Here is a 27,949-nt window from a genome sequence, read left to right on the forward strand (position 1 = left end):
TAACAGGTCACGGTTTTCAGAACTGTCCAAATTACTGCTTCAAGGATGACGTCATGAAAATCGTCATCTTTTTAAATTCTAAAAATTCTGAGAAAAATATATGTTATTATTTAGGATGTATAAAACATTTCTTTAGAATAAAATTCCTTCAAAATCGTAACACACAGTTGTCTACGAAATTAGCAAAACACACACGTCCTGGAAACTGTTTCAGAAATCAGCTACTGTTCTAGTCTAAATCTTCCTCCAGAACGTTTGTTTTGCTCTCTAAACCCTATCTAAGCTTTTCTACGGCCATCATAACATCCCTAACCAACATCTATCCATATATAACGTCATCTACATCTTTCTAACTTGTACGAATTCCTAATAGAGGTACTCAACCCCTAGTCCAGATTTAGAAGACAACTCACCAATTCATAGCTAACGGCGGCTCTCGTTGGTGGTTGAACAGCAACACAGAGACCAGCCTTGATCCTCTCGGTGATGGTGTTGAGTCGAAACTGCAGAAGAATGTGCTGTGGTGCGATGGCAACAGCAACACACGAACTTATAAATTTTTCGATAGAGAAAACTAAATATGGAGTTTGGTCGGTTGTGCGGTTCTTGTGTGGTTGAGGGGGTTTTTTCCTCACTCGAACTATACGACCTATATATAAAAAGTATACGACCTATATAAAAAAACCATGGTGGTAGGCGGTCGACGTTTATGTGGGTCCAAGAATTTTTTGGTAACGTCACGTTCACGCCTTGCTTTGTTTTGTTTCTTAGTCTCCAGTTTGTCGTTCAAGAGGGAGCAGAAACGGAAGTAGCACGTTCAAGGGAAGAGAAAGCAATAGCTTGTACGTTGAAATACAGCAGACAGACTTCCATGCGTGAGAAAAGGGTGGGAACGAGAGTGGAAATTATTTGGAAGTTTCATTGAAGTTTCCTTCAGCTTTTGGCCTATTTTTCCATGGAAATTTTGGCCATCTATCACCATCATAGGCCCCACAAAGTTTCCAACGTTGTCTCTTCTAAATGGGATGAAAGAAAAGGTTGGAATCCATGTAAACTGCTAAATCCGAATTTTGAAGTTGATTCTCGTAGTTTTTTTTTTTTTTCATGGAGATTGAGTTCCTTTCCCTATCAAGTGGTCCCTCTATCTTTTCCAAGTCCATCTCCATTAAATACCAAGGAATTTGAGGTGAAATTGTAGGAGAGAGGGATTCCTACCAATTTCCTTTTGAGGAGACTTCTCTTCTTTCTTTAATTACCAATTTAACATCTAATTCAATAGGGTCAAGTCCTTTAGTAACAACTTATAATACCTCTTAAATTGCTTCACATTAGAGGCCTTAAAATCCTACTTAAAATGTGGCAATTCCCTTGCTCTTTTAATTTGCTGATCTTGCACATTTCGTGAACAATTCCCATCATCAATAAATTTTGAGAAGATGCAACAATGTCTTTGGGATGAATTGTGACACGTGACAATTCTTAATTTCTGTAATCGACCTCATTTCCTCGGTTCATTTCAGTCAAATGTGATTTTAGCGTAACCTAAATTATCGGTTAGTTTTTAGGAATTTTCGGTGCAACTGACCCGTGGTCGATTATTCCCGAGCCACAATTTACATATTCGACGCATTGACGACTCTCGATTATCGTGAAAAATCTCGAGGTTTCAATTACGAGCACGGGGTACCAAAACAACAGAAAAATCGATTTAGTGCCGGCGACGAGAATTCTGTAATTAGATGGAATCACCCAAGCCTAATTTTATCTCTATCGAATCGACCTATTTCCAATTTTTGATAGATTTTTGACTGTGCGAACTGATCCTTGTAGACTAACATGGTCGAGCAGTCGATTCCTGGTCAAATTCTCAAGTCTGTTGCATCAAAATCCTTTAATAACTTTCCCGATTAGTCAAGTTATCTCATGAGTGATCAGCTCAGAGAATAGCGCTATAAGCACGTCGACGAAAAGCCCGATTTATTTAATTGAAAACAGAAGCGGAAAATCAGACTGTCACAATTCTTCCCCTCTTATAAATATTTCGTCATCGAAATTTAAACCGTTAAAATTCTCCTTCCAAATGGTAGGGTATTGTCGTCTCATGGATTCTTCGCTTCTCCAAGTAGCTTCTTCTGTCCCAGGCGTTCTTGATAATTCAAAGTCCAATCTTTAGTTCTCATGCCATGTGAATTTCGCCCTAATGCCATTTTGGGTACAACTCAGACTGACAGGCGACTTTGAGGATTCACACGTGACCGACTTGTGTCAAACCACGTTCAAGACATCTCGACTCATGGACGTCCTTAACTACATGGAATTGTGGAGGATAGATTCTTATTTCAAAGTACACGATTACTAAGGATTGACCTGGTCGTTCGTGAATTCAATAATAGTAAACGGAATCACCCGTTGTTCCATTATGTTCTGTCCGCGAATCGACTTTTAGTCGTCCTTGAAATCGGCCCACCTATCTATAGGATCATCCTCACGCAAGTCTCACAATCAAGTCGTTTTCCCAGGTCAAGTTCTTTAGTCGTACGAGTTCTATCCTCATTAGCCTTTCCTCTCATGGTCAGTATCTCAGGAGTGATTAATTCCGAGTGAGATCAACCAACAATGCATTGACAGAATTCACATTCATTCATCCCTCAGAGGACTTGAATTTCAAGATTTCAAAGGGGCATACGTACCTCGGACTTAGTTTCCCCTTCTTGCCGAAGCATGAAGTACTCCTCATTTGTGACAAATTCTCAAGTCTGTTGCATCAAAATCCTTTAATAACTTTCATGATTAGTCAAGTTATCTCATGAGTGATCAGCTCAGAGAATAGCACTATAAGCATGTCAACGAAAATCCCAATTTATTTAATTGAAAACAGAAGCGGAAAATCAGACTGTCACATGACCCGTGTGTGCATAGGCAGCCCGGTTAGCGTATTGGTTTCCTAATCGAGTCTTAGTGGAATAGAACTTGCTGAGATGTAGTCTCATCCCGGTTGTGGGACAACATTTCAGGCCCGTAGATGAGTCTGTGAAGAAGGAACTAGAAGAGGACGATGAGCCGGTAAAAGATGAAGAGCTTGAAGGATGTGAGCTTAGTGAAGAAGAGTCAAAAGAGGATCGAGATAATCCTGAGTACGACCCGGATGAGGACTGAGATCCCATCCTCTTTTGTGAATCCTGTCTAAATGTGAATAGTGTGAGACCAGAATGTTATGAATAGTTTTGTGAAGTACTTTGAGTTATGCTCTGTATAAAAGTATGGTTGTGAATTTCAATATGAAAATTATGGTCTTGCTTTTCTATCCCATCGTTTTATTGTCTAGGGATTTATAACTGCTTTCGCATGTGCTATTAAAAATGGAAGGGTCGGCGATACGTAGTCCTGGGATATCGCATTATAAAATCGACTAAGTAGAAGGATGTATGCATGCCCAAGAATCGGGGTGTGACAATAAGGGATGTTATATTGGCAACTCATGAATAGGTAGAAAAATAGTCAATGCCTTTTCTACTTATAATCCTTTGCCACCAACTTTGCTGTAAATGTTTGTAACGTGTCATCGGGGTTATGTTTTCTCCTAAATACCCATTTATATCTGACTGGTTTTCATCTAGGAGGCTTTTTAACTAATGTTCATGTATTGTTAGCAGTGATTGAATCTATTTCATAGATAGTTGCTTCTTTGAAAAATGATGCATTTTTAGATGCCATTGTGTCACTACATGTTCTTGGATCTTCATCCAAGGGAAATAATATGGGTAATTTATTCACAACATTTTCTCAATCTCCTTCTATCAAGAGAGCTACAAAATCAAGATTGATTTAGTTTTCTTTGCTTTTTGACTTCTCCTCGACTCACTTAGAAAATCTATCACACCCCAAATCCTATAGGGATAGGGGTAATGACATGGCCACTCTTCATCCCCAATGATGCAGCCTCTAACCACCTAAATCCAACTCCCAAAATGCCAATTGATAGTGCTCTTGCTCTAACAACCTGAAAAATTTGAAAGATGAATGGAATGAACAACCATAAACCAATGAGTAATGTATCTCTTCTAAGCAGATTAAACATGCACTATGCACCTTTACAACACAATATCACAACTCACTTGTTTCAAATCCAATATATAATACATATACAATATAAGAATGAGTTATATATCCCTTTAACATAATTACATAAGTATTGAAAATATTCATTGAATCAATAATATCATGAAAAACATCAATGGTCTAGTCCATTGATCAATCTCATCAAAACACACATTAACGGTCTATTCTATTGACTATTCCCAAATCACAAGTCAAACTCTTGCTCAAATATCTAATCATGGTCACGCATAATTCCCCATGACATGGTGACCAAGCTCTCCCCTTGGCAAAAACCTATATTGCCAATGGTTGGCCAACAAGGATATTCTAGTATGCATACCTACAAGTCTCTCGTTGAGCTCATAGCGATATTGAGCATTAATACCAATCCACAACAACATTCTCCACAATCCATAAAACCAAATCAAGAAACCATTTTATCATATCACAATATGTTTTCCAAACCATTCTTGAATCCATTTTATAAACCAAGTTCACGAATCATCTCACACACACACACACACACACACACAACTTTCCAAAAACATGTGTCACCACAAATCTTAGTAAATACCCGATCCAAATTTTATGCAACAAAATATGGTTTTAATAACTTATAATATATCAAATCTCTATAACTTTCAAGACATGAGTTATAACTTCAAAGAAGAGATCGTACCACTCATTTGGGAATGCCTAAACCAAAAACGTGTAGCTAAACAAGCCGACGATCTTCTAATCGTAACAATTAAATGAGAATCAATGTTAAAACCAAACAAAACTTTACCTCAGCACAAAATAGCTAATCTACGTTTAAACGCTAACGAAATGACTCATACGCACTAACAAAAGCTCCCTAAAGTGATTACTCAAACTTAAACGCAACGCAGACTTGCATGCAAAACCCCAATTTTGATCCAAGAAAATCGTCACGCCAAAACGACTCTTGTTAAAGCCCATGGTTCTATAACAACGTAATCCACAATTTCCATGAAATTCCAAAGCTCCACAACTCAAAAATTAGATTTCGCAGCTCAAATTTCACTAAACTTCTAATTTGAGACCTAAATTTGAAAATTACTAAGGTTGAAAGAACAAGGGGTGTGAGCACTTACTAGGTGTACCGGGCATTGCGATACGTAATGGATTTGACTTGCTAAGGTCCTCGTGGTGCCAATGTACAAAGCCCTCTTTCCTTTTATTTTTCTTCTTTCTCCCCCTTTTCTTTTCTATTTCTCGACTGTGTGAGCTCTCGGCCTCTTTATAATATGCAGCCACTATTGCATTTTTGTTGATTGGGTTAAAATTTTTCTTTTCTTTTTTTCCTTTTTGACTTTCTCAAACAGTTAAAAATCATATTTTAAAAAATCAAACAGTTAAAAAAATCATATTTTAAAAAATCAAACAATATACTTTTACTTAATGAATGATTGCTTGCATCAATTGGTGTTTGTGAATATGCTGAGGTATCTTGAATATTTAAGAAATTTGTATTTAAGAAAGTAAACATCTCTTGATTCCACAATAATACTATATTCAATACTTAATAATCAATAAGTTTTAAAATTGTATCATATTCAACAAACACACTTCTTAATACCTTCGGTCCGAATTTGTTTCTCTTAGGATTAAGGAATTCTATAATACGCAAGGCATCACCATAATTAAAGTACCAGATATTCGGTACCCTTCATTTCTATAATTCATATGGAGATATCTTAATTTTCTTTGAAGCAATTTTGTCGTAAGCATGACATGTAGTAAGAAGTGCTTCTCGCCACAAATTGACTGGCAATTTTGCTTGTAAGATCATGGAATTAACCATATCTACCAAAATTCAATTCTTTCTTTCTCCAAGCCCATTTGGTTGTGGTCTATAAGGTTTACTTCCTTGATGCACCCGTGTAAATATCAAAATGCACCCGCGTAAGTACCTTTAGTAGATCTTTTTATCTTTGTAAATGATTTACTAGTCAACTTTGTTGGTAAACATATTTCACAATTCTTCTTATCCAGATTATCACATAATTAGTATCACTTTTATTTGTACATTTCAAAGTACTATAGCAACAAGAGGGGAAAAGTGCCCAAAAAAAATTCTAAACCTATTGCATTTGTGCTAATTTTAATCACAAACCTTTTGACTTAGTGCCAATTCAATCTCAAACTTTTTATCTAATGCCAATTTAGTTATTTCGGCTGATTTTGGCCAAATAATGCTAACAAAGATGTCATTCAACTTATGTGGCATGGCCAATTCTGACGTGAATAACTTTTAATAATATTTTAATAATTTTTCGTATTGTTATGTATTTTGTCCTTTTTTTTCCTTTCTCTTCCTCCAGCTAGTCACCAAATCTCGACAACTGGCTAGAGGTAAGGGTGGTGAGGGACCACGTCGACCACTGGCGAGGCTTGACCTCACTTTAGGCTGGTGAGGCTTGCCCTAATCCTTGCCCTCGCCCTTGCCGAATCGGGCGAGGGTTGAGCCTTGCCAGCCATGGGCAAGGCTCTTGCCCTAGCCAAATGTTGCAAGCCTCACCATGGTTGGAGGGGGCTTGACCTTGCTGGATCTGGCAAGGTTGAGTCTCGCCATGATCGGCGAGGCTTGTTGGTCCTTGCCTCTAGTTGATCGCTAAGGTCTAGTAATCAGCTGGAGGAAGTGGAAGGAAAATAAAATGAATAAAAGGATAAAAGATAAATAATTTGAAAATTATTAAGATATTATTAAAAATTGTCCACGTCAGCATTGACGGTACCACATAGGCTAATTGGCATCCATGTCAGCAAAATCTTATCAAAATTAACTGAAATGACTAAATTGACACTAAGTGAAAAGGTTTATGACTGAGTTGACACCAATAAAAGGTTTAAGACTGAATTGTCACCAATGTCCAATGTAATAGATTGAGGACTTTTCTGACATTTTTTCCACAATAAGAGATAATCTATCATGCCACAAGGAAGATGACTCATGCATATAAATAGAAACAAAAGTCTCATTAACACTAAGCTTGAGCTATCAAGATTGTAAGCACTTGATGTAGCTACTGTTTCCATCTCCATAAAAATAATACCTTAAGATCGTGAGGAAAATTTGATTGGTAATGAGGATATGAGAGTGATGATGATAATTATTCTTAAGATATCATTTACCTTCATTATTATTGCTACTAGGTTTAAAATCAAATATGCCTTCTGGATATACATCAAAGGCATAGAGAGATGAGTTTTTTTTTTTTTTTTTTTGTCGGCCAAAGAGATGAGTTCAATAATTACTTAATTTGCATTTTGAAATTTTACCTTAAATGGGTTATCAAACTTGTGTGAGAAAAGAGAAGAAAAGAGAAGAAAAGAGAATGTTAGAGTTCCACCATTTCATTCTAAACAAAGCAATGTAATCCTATAAAAATAAGGGGAAGAAATGTGAAATGGTGGATGAATCTGTTTTGTCAAAAGGCTACAAGGAGTAATTGAAGAGAACAGGAGAAATTAATCATCCCCATGAATACTTGAATTGAATGTCATTCTACTAAAACTTTTAAATATAATTAGCGTTATGCGTTATTTTATTTAAGTATACCCAATCACACAAAACTTTTTGTTTTTAACTACTCAGATTTTCAAGTTGTATAATTGAACCACCTCGTCATAATTTTCTTATTTGAGTTGATTCTATGATTTCTTATAGGAGGTGTCAAAGTGAATTTTAGAACATGAAGGGTTTCTTTTTTTTTTTTTTTGTACGGAAACTGGCTCTTGGAAAATACTTCCTTAATTTCTGTCATTTTGGCATTGCTTTGAAAATGAGTTAATGAATAATATTTTTTGCGATGAACAAAAATTTATTTTATATTCTTAGAACAATTTATGATTTTATAAGATTGATATTCATTTTCAAGGATCTAACTTGAACTCCACCATTGCTAGGACCATCCCTATCGTTAAAAATCGAGACCTTGGGGTTAGATTGGACACCCCAACGCTTGAACCTAGGATGCGAGGGGCGCTGACTAAAGAAACCAATGCCCTAACGTGCTCCTTAGATGCTTGGACCTTGAACCCTAGCACTTGGACTTTGGACACGGGGGTTTGACTCGACCATTGAGGGTCACGAGTCCTTGGATTGGCTTCCCATGTCCGACCCCTGGGATCTTGAGTCCAGGGCTCGGTGTATGGATCTAGCGCCTAGATTCTAGGAATAAGGGTCGAGGTGCTAACTCCTACCACCAAGGTCTTGAGATCGCACAACGGACCTAGATTTATTCATCTTAAGCGGGTTCTAAAGTTCTCTGACACCAAACTTCCGAAAATGATTTTTAACTCATCTGAAAGATCCTACCAAATACAGGAAAATCAAATCATTTTTCTGAAAAGTGATTTTCTTATGAAATAGTTACCAGCCGCGTCAATTTTTCCAGAAAGTACAACGGATTTGAAGACTTCTTGCGATTTCATCAAGACCAGAGGTTAGTCTTAGAGTAGACTATTATTTGCCTAATTCTTTTTTTTTTCTGACAAATAAATAGGATATCATTACTAGGTAATAGTCTAAGCAAATACAGTATATGCTTCAGTACAAAGTAAATCTAAAAGTGCCCGGGGGGTGGGATTTTGACCCAATATCTAGGAAGAAAATTCATGCGCTGGGCTTTTGCTAGCCAATCAGCCACTCTATTCATTTTCTGACTATAGTGGGCGAAAGTCAGACCTGAGATAGTCTTCAGTTTGTGCTTGGCCCAGTCCACGAGAGGTTGCACTCACCGGTTTAAAGCGGGTGAGGAAAGAACACTTTCCACCGGCATACGGCAATCAGACAGAATTTCTATTTCTTTTTCTGGGGAATTTGGGATAAGCTCAGAGGAGATAAAATCTAGGGTTTCCACCAAAGCTACGGCCTCCGCTTGTTCAGCTGAACTTACCTCAACATTCTTTGCAAACCCAGCTCTTATTCGGCCAAAGGAATCTCTACAGATACAAGCCACAGATGCCCGAGTTTTGGATCTGCTCTACTGGGAACTGAAGAGAGGCCTAGTCATTGCTCTGGTTGGGTCACAGCTTGTTGTCGAAACAGAGTTCCTTTCACCTATGTTGTCGGTGAGATCAGGGCCATGTGGAGATGCGGAGCCTTCATCTGCTTCGTTACAGCACCGGTAAGTTGTTTTCCCATTACTCTTGTGTGCTCTGCAAATCATGTCATGGTGGGCTCCGATGGTCTTCCTTAGTTGCTGCTGCTGTTCTGGAATTTTGAATTGAGTAGATCTGCGCTCCTGTTCCGCTGCAGCAAAGTCAGAAGGGTCTTCCTCAATTGTATTGCTGTTCAGTTGGAGTTTTCCACGTTCTCGGACGACAGCTCTGCTGTGCAACTCAGGCGGGCGAACGTTGCTGCAGATCTGGAGCAGGTGGGGCATCTTCATTTGGTCGGACCCATCCTCGTAAACTCCGCTGAATAGGTGAGGTCTGCTCTTGTTCTGATTTGTTGCTCTCTTAATCTTAGATGGAAGAGGCGTCTGGTTGATCCTCCTGCTCCATGGCTGTGTTCTGGAATTGACAATGTCAGATCTGTATTGTGGATTGAGTTCTATAGGTGGCAGAGGGCTGGCATCATTGAGGCCATGATCTATGGGTTGTTTCCCAGAGATTTGCGCCCAATCTCTACCGTGCATCTTGGATGTGCCTATGTGGGTATACCTTCGACTCGAGCTGGGTTTCTCTCGGCTCTCCGTTCTATTCTGCCCAGGTAAGTGTTGGGTCATGGCTATATTTCTTACTACTTCTCAGGGCGGCTTAGCTCTATATATGTTGTCCTTCCTGACAGTGCTGTTAGCCTTTAGGTGATGCGTTATATCAGAATCTTTCTCTGCGACATCTGTATTTGAAGTTGGAGAGGGACTTGGGGAGGCATGTTGGTTGGCTAGAGTTATATCACAGTTGGAGGGTGAAGGCTGGGAAGGATCTGAAGTGTTTTCATTGGGACGCACCACCTCCTCTGGATATTCATCAGACGAGTTGCTGGCAGTATAGGTACCATCGAAAGAAGCATCAATATTGATTTTCAATACTCTTGGGGGTGGAGGTTGCCACTGATCAGGTTGTTCTTGGCCTTGTTTGCATTTGTGTGACTTTTTATTCCAAGTTGAGAAGCTCTCCTATGACATTGTAGCTCTAAACAGGGTGTGGTGTGGGTTGAGAGGTTGTTTTTTGAAGATGGAGTGGTTACGGTCTTTCCAAATGCACCAAAGAACTGTGGCAACCAGTTCAAAATTCTGTGAGTTTCTTTGTCCTGCAAAATGTTTGCACAACCAGTCATCAAATCTTGTTAGACCCACTCAATCTGTGTGGTCTTGCAAGGTTAGCTCATTCCAAATGTGTGCTGTCCAGGGGCAAAGCAGTAAGGTGTGCCTGATTGTCTCCGGTTCCAGCTTGCATATTGGGCACATTGGAGCAGGTACAATCTTTCTCCTATAAAGATTATCTAAAGTAAGAAGTGCATTTTGGCAGGCACTCCATAGGAAAATTTTTATCTTTGGTTGTATGAAGGAGTTCCAGATAAGCTTCCATATGGCTGGATCGAACTGGTGTTATGTTGTTGGCGTGGGCTCTCGATGCGTAAAAGGTTTTCTAGTTGAAAAGTAACCACTCTTTACCGTATAGATTCCCGACTTGTTATTTGTCCAAACCAATTTATCTTCTGTAGTAGGGAGGCCAATAGGTATTGCTTTGATTTTTGTCACTAGGGAGTCATCGAACAGGGACTGCAATAGGTCTTCCTTCCATTGTACAGCTTCAAAGTCAATTAAGTCGGCTACTTTACTGGGTTTGTTTGGTGCCGCAAGCCCTCTAATCACTCCTGTCTTCAGCCACTTATCCTCTTGAATCAAAATTTTCTGTTCATTACCCACTACCCACATGACTTGAGGAGCAATTGCATCTCTTCTTGCTAATAAGCTTTGCCAACCCCACGATGAGCGTGACCCTTTCCCCGCTCACCAAAAGTCACAGTTGGGGAAGCAAAAACCTTTCATGAGTTGACTCCACAGTGTATTCTGACATTGAGAAATCCTCCAAGCTTGTTTTCCTAGCATAGCGGTGTTAAATGTCATTAGGTCCTTAAAGCCAAGGCCGCCTTCCTCCTTACGAAGCTTCAGAAGATCCCATTTTCTCCGGTGCATACCAGCTATCTTGTTGTTATTTCTCCACCAGAATTTAGCAATTTTCTTCTTAATGGCTTTAATAATGGAAACTGGGATTTTCAATATTGACATTGCATACTAAGGTATTGCCTGAACGACTGATTTAATAAGGATTTCCTTACTAGCTCTTGAAAGCAAGTTTTCTTTCCAGCTGTCTAGCTTCGAGTTTACCATAGCAAGTATTTATGTGAACATATCTTTTTTTGAGGTCCCCTAGTCCGAAGGGATTCCTAAATTTTTGCCAGTTTTTGAAATTTCGGGAACCCTCAGCATCAATAACATGTTTCTTTGAAGGTTGTCCGAACAACCTTTGCTGAAATATAAACCTAATTTGTTAAGATTTACAGCTTGACCTAATGCATAGCAATATTGGTGGAGAATGGTAGCCAAGTTTTGGCTTTCCATAACTGTGCCATCTCGAAAGAAGATAGAATCGTTTGCTAACAATAAGTGGGAAAGGGTTAGGCAGTTCCTGTTCAGTTTAATGCCATGGATTGTATCTTCTGCGAGAGCTTGCTTCATCATATGAGATAAAACATTCGCTACAATAATAAATAGATATGGGGATAAATGATCGCCCTGGCGAATACCCCGAGATGGCTTGAAATATGGTAAAGACTCGCCATTAAATTTGATGCTGTAGGATACTGTTGTAATGCATTGCATAACCCACTTCACCCATTTAGCCCTAAAGCCCATCTTGAATAGACACTCATGCAGGAAATCCCTCTCGATTCGATCATAAGCTTTCTGCATGTCAAGCTTAAGAATGGCTTGAAATTTTTTCCTCCTGTCTCTCGTTCTTAATCTGTGGATCACTACTTGGACAATCAAAATATTGTCTTGAATTTGCCGACTCCCCACGAACGCACTTTGTTCCTCAGCAATGATGTCTGGTAATAAAGGTTTGAGTTTATTCGCAAGGATTTGTGAAATGATCTTGTAAATAAAGTTACACAAGCTTACGGGCCGAAATTGTTCTAACCTTTCTGGATTTAAGTTTTTGGGGATAAGAGTAATTTGCGTTTTATTCAGGACTGGGTTGAGGGTTCTAGACTGAAAGAAAAGCTGCACTTCCCTGAGGATATCCCTGCCAATGACTTGCCAGTGCTGTTGAAAAAAGAGTCTATTCAGTCCATATGGTCCAGGAGCTTTGGTGGCGTCCAACTGGTGAGTAGCAGCATAAACTTCTTCCATAGTCACTGCTTAAGTAAGTTTAAGATTCATATATGTACTAACTGATGACGGAATATGGTTTAGGATAGGCTGGAAATTCCGATGACCTACTGAGTATATAAGTTTTTGAAGAATTCCACCGTCATGTTTTTAAGATTTTCATTATTCCTCACCCAATCTCCTTTGGTATTCATCAGCATGGAAATACGATTCCTATTTCTCCGTTGTATAGTGGTGGCATGAAAGAATTTTGTATTCCAATCCCCTAATTTGAGCCACTTGATTCTTGATTTTATACCCTAAAACATTTCTTTTTGTCGCCATAGGGATTCGATCTCGTTGTGGATATTCTGAATTCTGTATTGATCATATTGCAAGGTGGTGTTGTTCATTCAAGATTTAAGTCCGTTCTTCGGCTCTTCAATTTTCTTATAAGCGTTGGGAAATCGTTTTCTACTCCACGCCGCTAGTTGAGTAGCCACTAGGTTCAATTTCTCAGCCATATTTTTCCTATGTGAATCCTCCCATGTTCGCTTGATAATTTTCCTACAATCTTCATCTTCCGCCCAATTTGGCTCATATTTGAACTCTCACTGTTTTTGTGTCAGAGTGGGTGAAGTTGACAAGATGAGAGGATTGTGATCACAACCAATAGCTGGTAAGGCTGTAACTTCGACATTTGGGTAAGCTATTCACCATTCCATAGTACATAATGATCTATCCAACCTTTCTTTAACATTTTCAACGCCCTCTCTTCTGTTTGTCCAGGTGTAGGCGCACCCCTTAGTTTCCAGATCCATTAATGAGCATGCATATACAAAGTCCCTGAATGCAATAAGTCTAAAATGCTTTGCCATCCTTTTTCCCACTTTTTCCCAATGGTATAGTATTTTGTTAAAGTCCCCGATACACAACCAAGGAAGGTGATTGGAGGCACTTACTCTGTGTATTTTGTCCCATAAGAGAATTATGTCATGAAATGCGTTAGGAGCATGGAGAAAAGTAATTCACATGGTTTGATTACTATCATGGAGAAGGCACTGCACGTTGATGAGAAATTCCGAATGCGAGTCGATGGAGATATTAACCTGGTCATCCCAAAAAAGAGCTAAACCCCCGATAACCCTTCTGGATTTACCAAAAAACTATGAGAAGTCTTCAGCTTTCTTCTTAGTCGTTGCACTAATTGCTCTTGATTCTTAGTTTCCATAAGGGATATACTATTGGGCTTTTCCTGGGTCATTAGGACTCTAAGAGCCTGAATTGTCAGGGGAGAGCCCAACCCCTGACAATTCCAACTAAGTAGTTTCATGGTTGCACCAGTGGCTTATTATTGCTAGCACCAAATTCCATTGAGTTGATTTATCGTCCTCCGTGATAGGTATTTCTATAAGCTGTAGATTATCAGTAGAAGTTGTCTTTGAGGATTGAGCTCCATACTGTTGATGTATCAAGACTTCACATGCTGTTTTTTCTTTTTTTGTTTTGTTTAGTCGGTTTGTTGGTGTCCTGTTTTTAGGAGTTGGTTAGTCAATCTTATCTCTAGGAGCAGCGATTAGCTGCAAGTATCTTAGATATTCGATGCATTTGCTGATTTTGTGGATCAAGCAGTTAGTCGACGACGTGGGTTTGTGGTTACGTTCTAGTATGTATTTTTGAACCTTTTTTTCAGTTTTTCTGAACACGCTCTCCTTCTTTGTAAACTTGTTCTCTTGCTTCTATTGTAAACTCCTTTTCGTTCTTTTTCTTTGTCTACGTGTTCTCTGTTCTTTAAAAAAAAAAAAAACACTGGTATCGAGCTCTCTTGATCTTAAGGGGTGAGTGACTTGTGAGATTGATTGAGAGGTGTGTCCGCATCCATAGAAGTTAAAAGCAAGATGGAGGCAAGATCAAGTGGTTTTTCAGCAATGGCTCCACCAACGTTTGATGGAGAAAATTATCAAGTCCGGGCGGTGAGAATGCGAGCCTATTTAGAGGGTTGTGATTTTTGGGAAGTTTGTGGAACAAGATTATGAAGTTGCTCCCCTTCCCGACAATCCAACCATCAATCAAATCAAGTTTCACAAGGAGAGGACAACAAGGAAAGCAAAGGCAAAGTCTTGTTTATATCTTTGTCTCACCCGCCATTTTCAACAGAATTATGGCTTGTGAATCAGCCAAAGCTATTGGGACTTCCTCAAAGCCGAGTATCAAGGAGATGAGAGGATCGAAGCATGAAGGGGCTAAATCGATCAAACGATTCAAGAGATTGCGAGATGAAGGAGTCTCGAGAAAATTAAGGAGTATTGCAGTAAGTTGATAAGCATTGCAAATCAGGCAAGAGTTCTAGGCACGACCCTCTCGATAATAGGCTAGTGCAGGAAGATTTTTGTCTCCTTGCCCGAAAGGTTTGAGGCAACCATTCCTCTTTGGAGAATACCAAGGATTTGTCTCGAGATCAAGTTGGCGAGAATTGCTAAGTGCTTTGCAAGCACAAGAGCGAGGAGGTTAATGAGAGTGGAAGGAAGTATAGAAGGAGCTTTGCCAAAGAACAGTGAGAATGTAGGAGGAAAAGTTAACAAGTGGAAAGGGAAGAAAGGAAATGGCGGTAGTGGTTCGAAGGCTGCGGGGAGAGAATAGTGCGAGCAACTCCAAGAACAATTGGGGAAGATATTCCTCATGTCGACCTTGTGGAAAAAGAATCATCCACATTTTAGGTGTTGGAAGAGACCAGATGTAAGGTGCAGAAAGTGTCATAAGCTTGGACACATTGAGAAGTTACGCAAAGAGAAGAGAGATCGCGGGGTGAGGCACATGTGCGGTTCGTAAGAGGTAGATCAACTTTTGTTGCCTCTTGTTTCTCCTTTAGTACTCCATGTGATAGTTGGCTTGTTGATAGTGGTTGCACAAACCATATGACAAGTGATGAAACATCATTTTATAAACCTTGACAAGTCGTTGAAGTCAAGAGTGAGGATTGGGAATGGGGAGTACTTAGAAGTGAAAGGTAAAGGGGCCGTGAGCAATGGAGAGTTGTCTTGGAACTAAGCTGATTTCGATGTGATGTATGTGCCTAAAATTGATCGAAATTTCTTGAGTGTGGGGCAGTTGGTAGAAAAGGGATTTAAGGTGATATTTGAAGAGAAGTGTTTGATCTTTGACTCCAATGGTCAGGAGTTGTTCAAGATAAAAATGCAACATAAAAGTTTTTCTTTGAATCCTCTTGAGAAGGAGCATATGGCATTCAAGTGTCAGGCTAATGATTTAGAATTATGGCACAAGAGGTTGGGGCACTTTCATCATAAAGGCGTGCTGTTCATGCAGAGGAATGAAATGGCAACCGGGTTACCAAACTTGGAGGAGCAGATCACAAGGTGCAAAGCATTGTTTGCTAGGCAAGCGAGACAAGACTTCCCTTCAAGAAATCCACTTGGAGTTTGCGACGAGAAGTCATGCCGGCTGATTCATACGGATCTATGTGGTCCACAAGTGACTCTTTCACTAAATGGCAGCGGAGTATTTCATTATTTTCATTGATGATTATACTAGAATGTGCTGGATTTACTTTATGAAGCGTGAAGTCGAAGTTGCCGAGGTATTTGGAAGTTTAAGAAATGGGTTGAGAACCAAAGTGGCTGCAAGATTCGGGTCATTAGATCGATAATGGAACAGAATACACTTCACGAGAGGTTTAAATCTTTTTGTGAAGAGGCTGCAATTGAGCATCACTTCTTGCTCCTTACTCTCCACACAAAATGGAGTTAGTGAGAGGGAAGAATAGAACCATTATGGAGATGACTAGGTGTTTGCTTTATGAGAAGAGTCTACCAAAAGAGTTTTGGGCGGCAGCCAAGCACAATAGTTTTCTCTTGAATAGATTACCTACGAGGTATTGGAGATGAAGACACCCTTTGAAGCTTGGTTTGATGTCAAGCCAATTCTAAGAAATTTGAAGGTGTTTGGCTGTTTGTGTTTTTCTCATATTCCACAGGTCAAGAGAGACAAGTTGGGAGAGAAAACTGAACCTGGAATCTTTGTTGGCTACAGTTTAGTATCAAAAGCTTACAGGATCTATCAACCTCAGATAGGGAAGGTGATCTGTGGCACCCCTCGACGGCCCCTGATCCGATTAGGGTCGCCACAGTTCGCTTTCCATTCACTTTCCTTATTAATATATCACTCTGATACCATTTCAATTTAGCGGTCCATACAACCAGGGGTTTACATCTTTTAGATCGGTCCTTGCGCAATTTAAATATGGAAGCACATCCAACAAACTCCCTTCCCTATATTCAGAAAACGATGCACACTAACTAAACATTTTATATAAGTTAAAGCCGAACACGTTTATTTACATAAAGCAGATGGACATCTTTAGTCAGTACATCGAAATGCCAATGTTTCTTTACTTGGCTATACTTCAAAAGATGACCGACATCTTCTCCAACAGTTGAATACTTAAAGTCCATCGATCACCGATGTCGGCGTCAAAAGTTCCCTCCTTTCTGCTATCCTTCTCTCGCGGTCATATCCAACCGCCAAATCTCTACTAATTTGAAATGTTGGTCCCCCAAAGGTGATTACAACCACTAGCGGAGTAAAAGAATCTAATAACAACTCAATGCGTCAATGCAAATCATACATGCATTCTTTGGCATTTTACCTGCAAAAACCATGCGCATACTATCATGCATCATCATATCATACATGTCATCATCATCATGGCATCATTATATCATACATGTCATCATCATCATGACATCATCACATTACACATGTCATCATGCCATATCATATCTCATCATCATTATCATCATCATACATATCATCATGCATGTTATGTCATGGGTGATCATCATTATTTCACATCACATATCATCATCATCATCAACATCATCGTCATCATCATGCATATCATCATGCATATCATATGTCATCATCATTATCATCATCATGCATATCATCATGCATGTCATGCCATGGGTGATCATCATTATTTCACATCACATATCATCATCATCACCATCATCATCATCATCATGCATATCATCATGCATACCATGCCATGGTTTAATTTCCACTTTTAGCTTTCAATTTGATCACCACATCACCCATTCCTCAAATCATCAATTTCATCATCCCCTCGGGCAAAGACCTCAGGGCTTGGGCATTCGGCCGTCCAGGCCCACCGCATCGGGCCCCCCACATTCCCGGGCATCTCGCATCCCAACCGGCATCACGAGGCATTCCCTTCGGGCGAAAATCTCCGACAGGGGCATCCGACATTTACACTCCACCCATGCGGGCATCCCGCACCCCAATCTGGCATCGCGAGGCATTCCCTTCGAGCGAGAAACCTCCGACAGGCTTGGGAATTATGTACCGACATACCACCGAGGCCTCCCACGAATTACGTACCGTATACCACCGGGCATCCACGACACTCCCGGGGCCATCCGGCAATGCATCTCTATACATTCCAGGCATCATCATCCACCACAACCACTTCCTCATTTCCCATCATCCACATTTACCAATATTTTGATCTCAATTTAACATGGCACATGTCGTGACATCAAACAAGTCATACTTGACATAGCATTCACACATGCATCACAATTCAATGTCATACATACACCAATATCTCATCGTACATGCAATAATGTATAATTATTTATTAATAAATTCAATGGAATTTATGGCCAATAAAATAATCCATTTTATTTTATTATTATTATTATTTTACTTTTTTATAAATAAATAGTAAATTCAATATCTATAAATTCCCAAAATTATAAAAATTCAAGCAAGCATTAAAAAAACCAATAGGATGACAATTTCATGCAAAATTCATGGCCAAATTGAATTTCACACAATTTCACAATTTCCACAAAACAGCACATAATATTCGGATAAAACCAGAATGCACAGTTTCCGAAGAAATTCAATTAAAATATCCATACGGCCTCCAAAAATTATGAAATTTTACAGAGTGATAGCCAAGGAATTTTCGTACAACTTTCATGAAAAACTTCAAGCCAGATTATTTTTAGATTATTTTATACAGTCTCACGAAGCTTCTGGATCTATTACCGCATCGTCCAGTGTACACATCTCCGAAATATTGAGATTTCACCTACCTATTCTCTTTCGTTTTCTCTGAAATTTAGATATGTTCTACATCAAGATTTCCTTCACAAGTTTCATGAAGAGATATAGGTCAAATAACCAGAATATAGTCATCATTTAGGTCCTTGAAGTCTCGGGTGTCTCGGAATACTTCACCAGAATCATCGTCTTCAAGATCTAGTCGATTTACCAAGCTATACTTGTTATTTTCGCTTCAAATTTGAGTATGTTGTAGTTTAATATATCCCCTACAACTTTTATGAAGAAATTGAAGTGATATTCTCATCAAAAACCAACATGCAATCACGAATCTAGCAAGAGGTCAGTAAAAACTCTCCAGATCTGAGGTCTCCGTAGAATAAGACTTTAACCCCTCAAATCTCCATAATTTTCCACAAAATTTTATTATGTTGTAGTTCAAGATGTTAGCTACAACTATCATCAAGAAATCGAAGCCAAAATCGGACTCTAAACACACATGCAAGCTCAAACAAGTTACTGACTCACACGATCCGAGCAAGAACAGTCACACCCTTCACACACAACTCATCCATGCTTCGGTTTTTCTCATCTAACATCCAAAAATTCGACATGCAAACAACATACAAGCATGAAAGAGAAGCTAGAGGACTCCCACTTGCCTCTAGACCACACGAACAGCAGCACACCGGCGACGGAAGAACGGCATGCGGGTGGCAACGGGCGAGCTCCTCCTCCTCTCTCTCTCGGCCGCTCCCCCTCTCTCTCGAAATCTCTCTCTCTCTCACCTTCTCTCTTGGCCAAATGAGAAAATCCGGCCACCCTCTCTCTCTCTTCCCTCTTATACCCCCAAATCCTCATGATTACTTGCCTACAAACCAGCCAATGCATGGCCTTCTTCCCTAAGCCAATGCATGAGAGTCTTGTGCCACTTGTCACAACACATGCAAGATGGGCTTGGGCCTCCTCCTGGGCCTCCTTTTGGGCCGGCGACAGCCCCTTTTCGGGGCCTAATTGGGCCGACTAGCTTGGCCCATCAAAGGCTCAAGCTATTGGGCCTAAGGCCCAACCCAATTAAAATCAATTTTACCCCTTTCTTATTCTTTCTTTTAAGAATTAAATTACTAAATTCCACATGGCCAAAATCTTGTAATATTTTACATATAGGAATTTAATTTATGAGGTGCATAGCCAAGCATAGATTATTAATTTATCCTATAGTCCTAAATTCAAAATTCATAAACACAAGCACAATAACACATAGCCTTAAGAAAACTAATGGCTAACACATAGACCATAGGTAATTTCATTACCTAATTATAGGCTTTAATTTCTCTAGAGGATGACTTGAATTTTGGGATGCCACATGATCACTAGCAGGGATGTTCAGTACCTAGAAGATGAGAAATGAGATTGGACAAATGAGCCACAAGGCAAGCACAAAGAGGTCTCATTGGAACCCGACGGCCGTGGATGATGTTCCGTTAGAGGTACCGATCTTTGACCGATATATATCAAAGGTGTAGTGTGGCTGTTTTGGAACTGCCGCGGGTTATGAGGAAGCTAAAAGCGATCAGAGGTGGATGAATGCAATGAAGGAAGAGTTGGCTATGATAAAAAAGAACCAAACATGGGAGCTAGTGGAGAGGCCTCAAGATAGGAAGGTGATTGGAGTAAAATGGGTTTTCAAGACCAAATTTAATCATGATGGCTCAGTGAATAAGCATAAGGCCAGGTTGGTGGTGAAGGGATATGCACAGATTTGGGGAGTTGATTTCTCAGAAACCTTTGCTCCTGTGGCAAGACTTGATACAATTAGAATGATTCTTGCTTTGGCAGCTCAACAAGGATGGAAGGTATATCAGTTAGATGTAAAATCTGCATTTTTGAATGGAGTGTTGCGGAGGAGATTTATGTTGAGCGGCCGAAAGGCTTTGTCACACCAGGCCGGGGGAGGAGAAAGTTTATTTGTTGAGAAAGACTCTTTATGGCTTGAGGCAAGCTCCTAGAGCGTGGTACAGTAAGATGGATGAGCACTTGTTGGGTCTAGGTTTCAAGAAAAGCCTCAGTGAATCCACTCTATATGTCAATAAGTTAGTATCGACTTAGTGGTGGTGTCTCTTTATGTGGATGATATGCTGGTGACAGGAGTAATAGTGCTCAGATTACTACATTTAAGCAAGAGATGATGAAGATGTTCGAAATGACTGATCTTGGTGAGATGTCATATTTTCTAGGAATGGAAGTTAGGCGGACTCGGGAATGAAGTTTTTATCTCCAAAAGAATTATTTGAAGGAGATCCTAAGGAGATTCAACATGGAGGAGTGCAAGAGTGTGAGTACTCCAATGGGTCATAAGGAAAAGCTTCAAAAGGAGGATGGATCAGCACCTACAGATGAAAGAGTTTATAGAAGTTTGATTGGCTGTCTTATGTATCTCACACGCAACTAGGCCGGACATCATGTTTCCTATAAGTGTCTTATCTAGATTTCTCAATTGTGCAAGTGAGTTGCATATGGTAGCTACAAAGAGGGGTTTGAGGTACTTGAGAGGTACTCTTTCATATGGGATTAAGTTTTGTAGAGTTCAGGAGTTTAAGTTGCAGGGGTATTCTGATAATGACTGGGCAGGATCAATGGATGATATGAGGAGCACTTCAGGTTATTGCTTTACATTTGGGTCGGCATGTTTTTCTTGGTGTTCAAAAAAGCAGGAAATAGTGGCTCAATCAACTGCAGAAGCTGAGTTCATTGCAGCTACTGTAGTTGTGAATCAAGCATTATGGTTGAAGAAGCTAATGGATGATTTGCATATGCAGCAAGAAGAAGATATAGAAGTGTTTGTGGATAATGAAGCTACTTTGGCCATTCAAAAAAATCCAGTATTTCATGGAAGAACAAAGCATTTTAAGGTCAAGTTTTACTTCTTGAGAGAAGTGCAAAAGGCTGAAGAGGTGAAACTGGTGTACTGCAATTCAGAAAACCAGATTGCAGATATATTCACGAAGTCATTTCATGTTGGTCGATTTGAACTTTTCAGGGCAAAGCTAGGAGTGTGCAGTACTTGATCCAGGAGGAGACTGTTGATGTATCAAGACTGCACGTGCTGTTTTTCTCTTTTTTGTTTTGTTTAGTCAGTTTGTGGTGTCCTGGTTTTTAGGAGTTGGTTAGTCAATCTTATCTCCTAGGAGCAGTTAGCTGCAAGTATCTTAGATATTCTGATCTATTGCTGATTTTGTGGATCAAGCAAGCCGTTAGTCGGCGACGTGGATTTGTGGTTACGTTCTAGTATGCATTTTGAACCTTTTTTTTCAGTTTTCTGAACACGACGCTCTGCTTCTGCTATAAACTCCTTTTTCTGTTCTTTTTGCTGTCTACGTGTTCTCTGTTCTTTAAAAAAAAAAAAAAAAAAAACACATACGGACAAAATCGCTTACCTTTCTTGGATGTAGGGATCTTAGTAGACCTGGCTTTTCCCTTAGCTGAACTTCTTTCTGACTCTAAATAGAGCTGCCTCTCTTTCAACTTTTTTAAGCTGTTCATTGTGCAGGGTCAGCATGGAATCCGTGTCTAGGCAGCTGCTGTCTCTCTTCTGTGGATATTTTCCTTCTATAATGGTTATAGCTCGGGGAGGTACGTGTTGGTCAGCCTGTTGTTGAGGTCCTTCTTCCGAGGGGTGTTGGGATTGGGGAGGTAGGAGGGCCTGCGCTGCTGCATTATTATTTGCCTAATTCAAGTGCTAAAAATTTAGGGAAGAGCAAGAATCATGTGTGACCTTAAAGATAGAGGCCAAAGCTTCCAACTTGGCTTGGTACCCGTAAGGCCAAAAAAGAGAAAAAGAGTCTCAGGCAAAAGTTGCAAGCAAATAATCAGATTCCCATGCCGCTCTTTTATTCCCGTTTCTCTTTGTTATAAGCATTCCACAAGCAGTTAATTGCTACGGTGTTAAGGCACAAGTGCTCAGCTAGCTAAGAATCGTAAGCACCTATTCTTAGTTCTTGTCCTTCACAATATTTCACTGGACAAATCTCTCTGTTGCTCGTAAAAAAAAAATCTCCCTGTTGCTTTTCTCTGCTTCAGTTTCTCCAACTTTTCTGTGGTCCTGGTCTTGCATTGCGTTGCATCTCTTTCTTTCCAGGTACTTTAGTTAGCTTGTATTTGCTTCTTCGGCTTACTAACCCATTTTATCATTAGGCAAAAAGGTGGGAACGCTCTCTGCCAGGAGAAATTCTCTGTTCCTTCACAATTTGTCAATTTTGACATAAAAAGTTCGCTAAGTCAGAAAAGGTATTGCAAATATGCTAGTGATTGCAGTCATTCCTATGTGATTGGGACATGAGATTCCTATGTGATTGCAATCATTCCAATGTGGTAGGATTACAGGAGTTATTTTTAGAGTGGTGAAACCGCTTCTAGTCAATTTTTTAAATATCCAACCTGAGAGAAATTGCATCTAAAGTCATCAACTTATAGCATATAAGTTTTCTGGAGCACATAGTAGAAGGCCACTGAGAAGAAAGGAATAGATTAAAACATGATTATATTCCTCCTATCACTTTCCATCATAAACAGCACCCCAAAATAAGGGTGACGGAAAGTAGAAAAATGAAATAGAGAGCTCTCCGCAGAGACTTGCCTGGATGCGTGTTACATATGCATTTGACTCTGATTCCAAAATGAGAAATTAGAATGAATACATGTATCCAGGACGACCTGCGTAAATCGGGACTTACACGGACCATGTAAGAAGAATTTGAGCCGTGAGTCCTAGCAAAATCAATGGTACAATCACTGTCTCAAAGAAGAGAGAGTTGAGATTACTGGGAATATGAGTCACTGCCATCGGAGGAGACTTGCTGGGCTTGCTCCACATTTTTCTTCAATTCTTGATCAACAATTGAGACCCGATGATCATCTTTGCTTATGCATGCGCTTTGCATGTAATCTTCCCCTGCACAACTGACCTCTCTGAGTTGTCGGAGAAGTAACCCAATCCAATAATCTCCAGAAGAGACTTATATCGATATCGACAGTAATAATGAAGGTGTTAAGAGACAAATTTAGCTGATTTTCAAGGAATACTTAAGTGATCTTTGTTGATTTAAACAGTGTACTTTTGTGAAAGCTCTTGGTAATTATTCTTCAGGAGCAATGTGAAAATTTTCTCACTCTGCATTTCAATTGATGTCTAGTGAGAACACCTGAACGAAGCTACCATGACTTTGATCACTTGGATTTCCTGGCCGCTGATAAAAAGCCTGTGGGCCGCTTGGGGCATTCAGTTCTTGGTCACTGTTGGCCTTGCCTGCGAGATTCTTCTGGCAACGTTAGGAAGCCGTCGGAAATACATGACTTGGAATTTATCTAGATTCATCATTTGGGCCACCTACCTGCTCCTTTCTAATGTTGCAACAATTGCACTAGGCAAGCTTACTTTGGTTCGCATTCACAATCCTGAAAATCCGGGTAACGATGCAGTGTTGGAAGGACTATTGGCCCCATTGCTTCTGATGCAACTTGGGTATCCAGACAGCATAACGGCCTATGCAGCGGAAGATAACCTACAGGGATTGAAACAGACAGGGAACATTGTGGCTAAGGTTGGCTTGGCGGTCTGGGTTCTCATTCGCTGTTTCGACAGCTCGTCCTCAGTCTCAAGCCTGTACTTCCCCTTGATCGTGGTCGGAATCATGAAGTCAGTGGGGTGGGTCTGGGCTCTCCAATCCGTGTATGATGAGAACTTGGGCATGACATCTGAGTACATCAATGAATATGACAGCGATCAAAGATTTTTCAAAGAGTTCCCCCAGGATGAGAAGTTCAAGTCCGCAAAGGACATCTTGCAGGCCTATTTTCGGTTTCGTGGTTTGAAGCCCCACTTGATGAACTGGCGGTACAACCCTCTGTTCCTACCCCACGATTGGACGTCCATCGACAGTTACACTGCCAACCACACTTTCTCCATAACTGAGATCGAGCTAAACTTCATGTATGACACGCTCTACACTAAAGTGCCAGTTCTGTACACCAATTTTGGCCTCATAGGCCGCTTCTTCGGCTTCTTCTGCTTGGTGTCTGCCTTGTGCGCTTTTGCCACGATCTTCAAGAATGCCTTCTTGATCGATATGTACATCACCTATACCTACGTGTTACTGATGGCAGTCACATCTCTCGAGCTTTATCAAATCTTCATTCTGTTGTTTTCGGATTGGGCAGTGGTGAAGATGAGTGTGAATCTTAAGGTGCCGCTCATCCGAAGGCTTCTCCCATTTCTAGCCAAACAGTGCATGAAGCAGAGAAGATGGTCAAGGTCGGTAGGGCGGCTCAATTTGTTAGACCCCCACCTCTTGTTCAAAGAATTTCCGAAGCCCATTGCCACGGTACTTGATTGGTATGGGAAAAGGGAGATCGTCTGGAGGTATTGGTTACACTCCCGCCAGGCCATCCCCTCGTCCCTCAAGGTGCTGGTTGTTCAAAATATGGCAAAGCTAGAGAAGAAAATACACCTCCTGCCCTTCACAAAAAGAGGCAAGTGGATGCTCAAGACTCATGGCATCCAAGAGAAACAAGTACTAAGCAGTAGCATGGAGACAACATTCGATAGGAGCATCATCATCTGGCACATCGCGACGGAAATCCTACACAGATTGGAGAGTGAGTACTCCAATGCTTGTACAGGCAGCAAACTACTATCGGATTACATGATGTACCTCCTCGCTTTGCGTCCTCACATATTGTCCCTCACCACTGCCGACATCTTACTGGAGTATGCTTGTTGCACACTGCGGCCCTTCTTAAGGAACCGAGACTATAATGAAGCAATTAGCACACTGTCATCACCGGATGGAGAGGTCCCACCCCCCGTCAAACCAAGTAAGGAGACGAGGATCACTCGTGACTGGGACGTGTTGTCGGAGGTGCAGAAGCTCGTGGTCGACCTGAGGACGTTGGACAACAAGTGGGAGCTCATCAGCAGTGTCTGGGTGGAGATGCTGTGTTTTGCAGCGTACAACTGTCAGGTGTATCACCATGCCAAATCCCTGAGAAAAGGAGGTGAGCTTATCACACATGTGTGGCTCCTCTTGGCTCACAAGACCAACATCCCCAAGCTTCCCAAAGATCTTGCCACCACGAGTGAATCTCCCCCCTCGGATTCTCAGGAAGAGAGAAGCTAAAACCATATACGTCAGCCGTAAATGACGCTGTACTGTTTCATGGGGTTGGGTTATTTATATTGTTATATATATCTACAGTTGGCTTTGTCACATAGTATCAAAACATATGGTTCTGAGTTTAAATCTTTACAAATGTCTTATTTGCAACACTAACTCTATACTTTCCACGCTTTAATATTTGGTAGAATCTTCCCTACATTTGAGGTGAAATGACACCGGGACCCCTGGATTGTTAAAAGTTGGCACAAAGGAACACTTAAGTGCCAAAAGTTACGAAAGTGACACTTAAGTGTCTTAAAGCAAAATAGATTACTTAAGTGCCAATCTGATCAAAAAAATCCAGCCAAAATACTGACATGGCGATTTTCCAGCAAAGCAAATGCAAAACAGGGTCATTTTGGTGCTAACGTGATAGAAAATTAATATAAAATTTAATTAAATTAAATTTAAAACTAAATTTATTTAAATATTACAAAGCCTAAACTTAGCTCAGACTCTCCCAAGCCCACACCAATTCGCGACTTAAGTTCAAGTTCTTAACATACCATTGATTTTTCAACTAGGAGTCGTCACTAATCTATTTTTAGTAGGTCGATTAGAAACCCAAGTAAAGTAATAGGAGATTTACTTTACTCTTACGAACCAGAGATTGTGAGTTCGGTAACACCCTTTCGGTATCTTTATCTTTCATTTTGAAAAATTGCTTTGTAGGTAGCTTGAATTAATTTTAATTTACCTCCCCTCACATATGCGGGTGCGCAAACCACCAATTTAACATCCAAGAAAAGCAATGGAAAAATTGCAGGACTTATCTCTTAACAACAAAAGCATTGTAGTGTTAGATCAGAATTTACATCGACAGTTTTAGATATAATTTCTAATTAACACGCAATTACTTTTTTTTTTCACTTATTTAATGAGAATCATACTTTATGCAACGCATGCTACTAATCTAACATGAAATGATATGACATGGCAATATAACCTAAGCTATATGATGCAAATAAAATATAAGCATGCAGTCTATCAATGAAATTGATTTATTATAAGACACTTTTTTTTTTCGTATTTTCCATGATATTCGAAATTAGAAAAATGCAAAAATTATCTATGCAGGCTAAGATATCATCCAATTTGTATTAGGAATTATGTTAAGCCAAATCCTAATCTAAACTAGAACATTATCTTCACCAAGTAATCCTAAAATGCAGCCTATCTAGGAGAAATTATCTAAACCTATAATTAATTAAAAACATAAACATACAATCTTATCCTAACATGCAATGATGTGCAAAGAATGCCATAATTTTGGTTTTTTCTTTTTCTTTCTATGAAATTCGAAATTAAAATTGACACATAATTAAACGTGCAATTTAATTTTTTTTTTTTTAAAAACTGACATCCTAAACGAATGCATTTTTTGGATTTTTCTTTTTTCAAAAAAAATCGAAATAAATAATTTCCCTATGCAAAATAACCCTTAAACAATAAACCTAAACTAATTCAAATTTTTTTTTTATTTTCTCTTACGAAAACAAAATCGATCTAATGACACAACAGTAAATCAAGCAAGATAAGATCAACATCCATAAATTGACGAAACATATCCCGCGCATGGGATCGGATTGATCAATTTTAAATAAAACCGCGAATCGAATCTTGAGCGTGAGATCGGATTGGTGATTTTCCATACGATTGCGAGTCGGGTTTCGAGTGCGAAGATCGGACTGTCAATCGTATTTATGTTATGAAATTAAGAATATTTCCCAATTTATAAGCCTACTCGAGATTAGGGACACCACGTCGATGAATTTTTTGGAAATTAAAGTAGACAAAATTTTTACCTATTCCCAATACCGACTTCCAAATTTGGACTTCCAACGGTGGCTCGTGAATCACGACAGAGTTCGATTTGGATCAGTAGCTCGTTGCCTTAGCTTGCGGTGTGGTGCTCAGCGAAAGTGGCGGTGTAGCCGATGGTGAGGTGGGCTGAGTTAACGTCGAGGAATCTCCGCATGACAATGCGAGGCAAAGCCGAGAGTTGGATACCGTGTAATCGTCTAAGAAATTTCGCCTGCAACAGCAATCAATCACCACCGAAGTTGCTAGACAAAAGTTGACTTAAGAAAGCGTTGCGGTGGAGAGACCAAGGCAGCAACTTGGTAAGGCTCCGAGATCAGCGTCGATTGGAACTTGAACGCGTGTCCAGAGGATGGAATT

The 27,949-nt window shown here is 39.9% G+C and overlaps 1 protein-coding gene across 1 annotated transcript; it reads left to right on the top strand.

The window, feature by feature from the left end:
* The first annotated feature begins 23,770 nt into the window (after window positions 1-23,770).
* On the top strand, window positions 23,771-25,729 carry LOC120294406. The gene has a single exon (XM_039314472.1). It carries the CDS (start codon window positions 23,771-23,773, stop codon window positions 25,727-25,729), a length of 1,959 nt encoding a protein of 652 aa, XP_039170406.1.
* The last annotated feature ends 2,220 nt before the right edge of the window (window positions 25,730-27,949 follow it).

The sequence above is a fragment of the Eucalyptus grandis genome, chromosome 6, assembly GCF_016545825.1.
Source record: "Eucalyptus grandis isolate ANBG69807.140 chromosome 6, ASM1654582v1, whole genome shotgun sequence".
Classification (NCBI taxonomy): domain Eukaryota; kingdom Viridiplantae; phylum Streptophyta; class Magnoliopsida; order Myrtales; family Myrtaceae; genus Eucalyptus; species Eucalyptus grandis.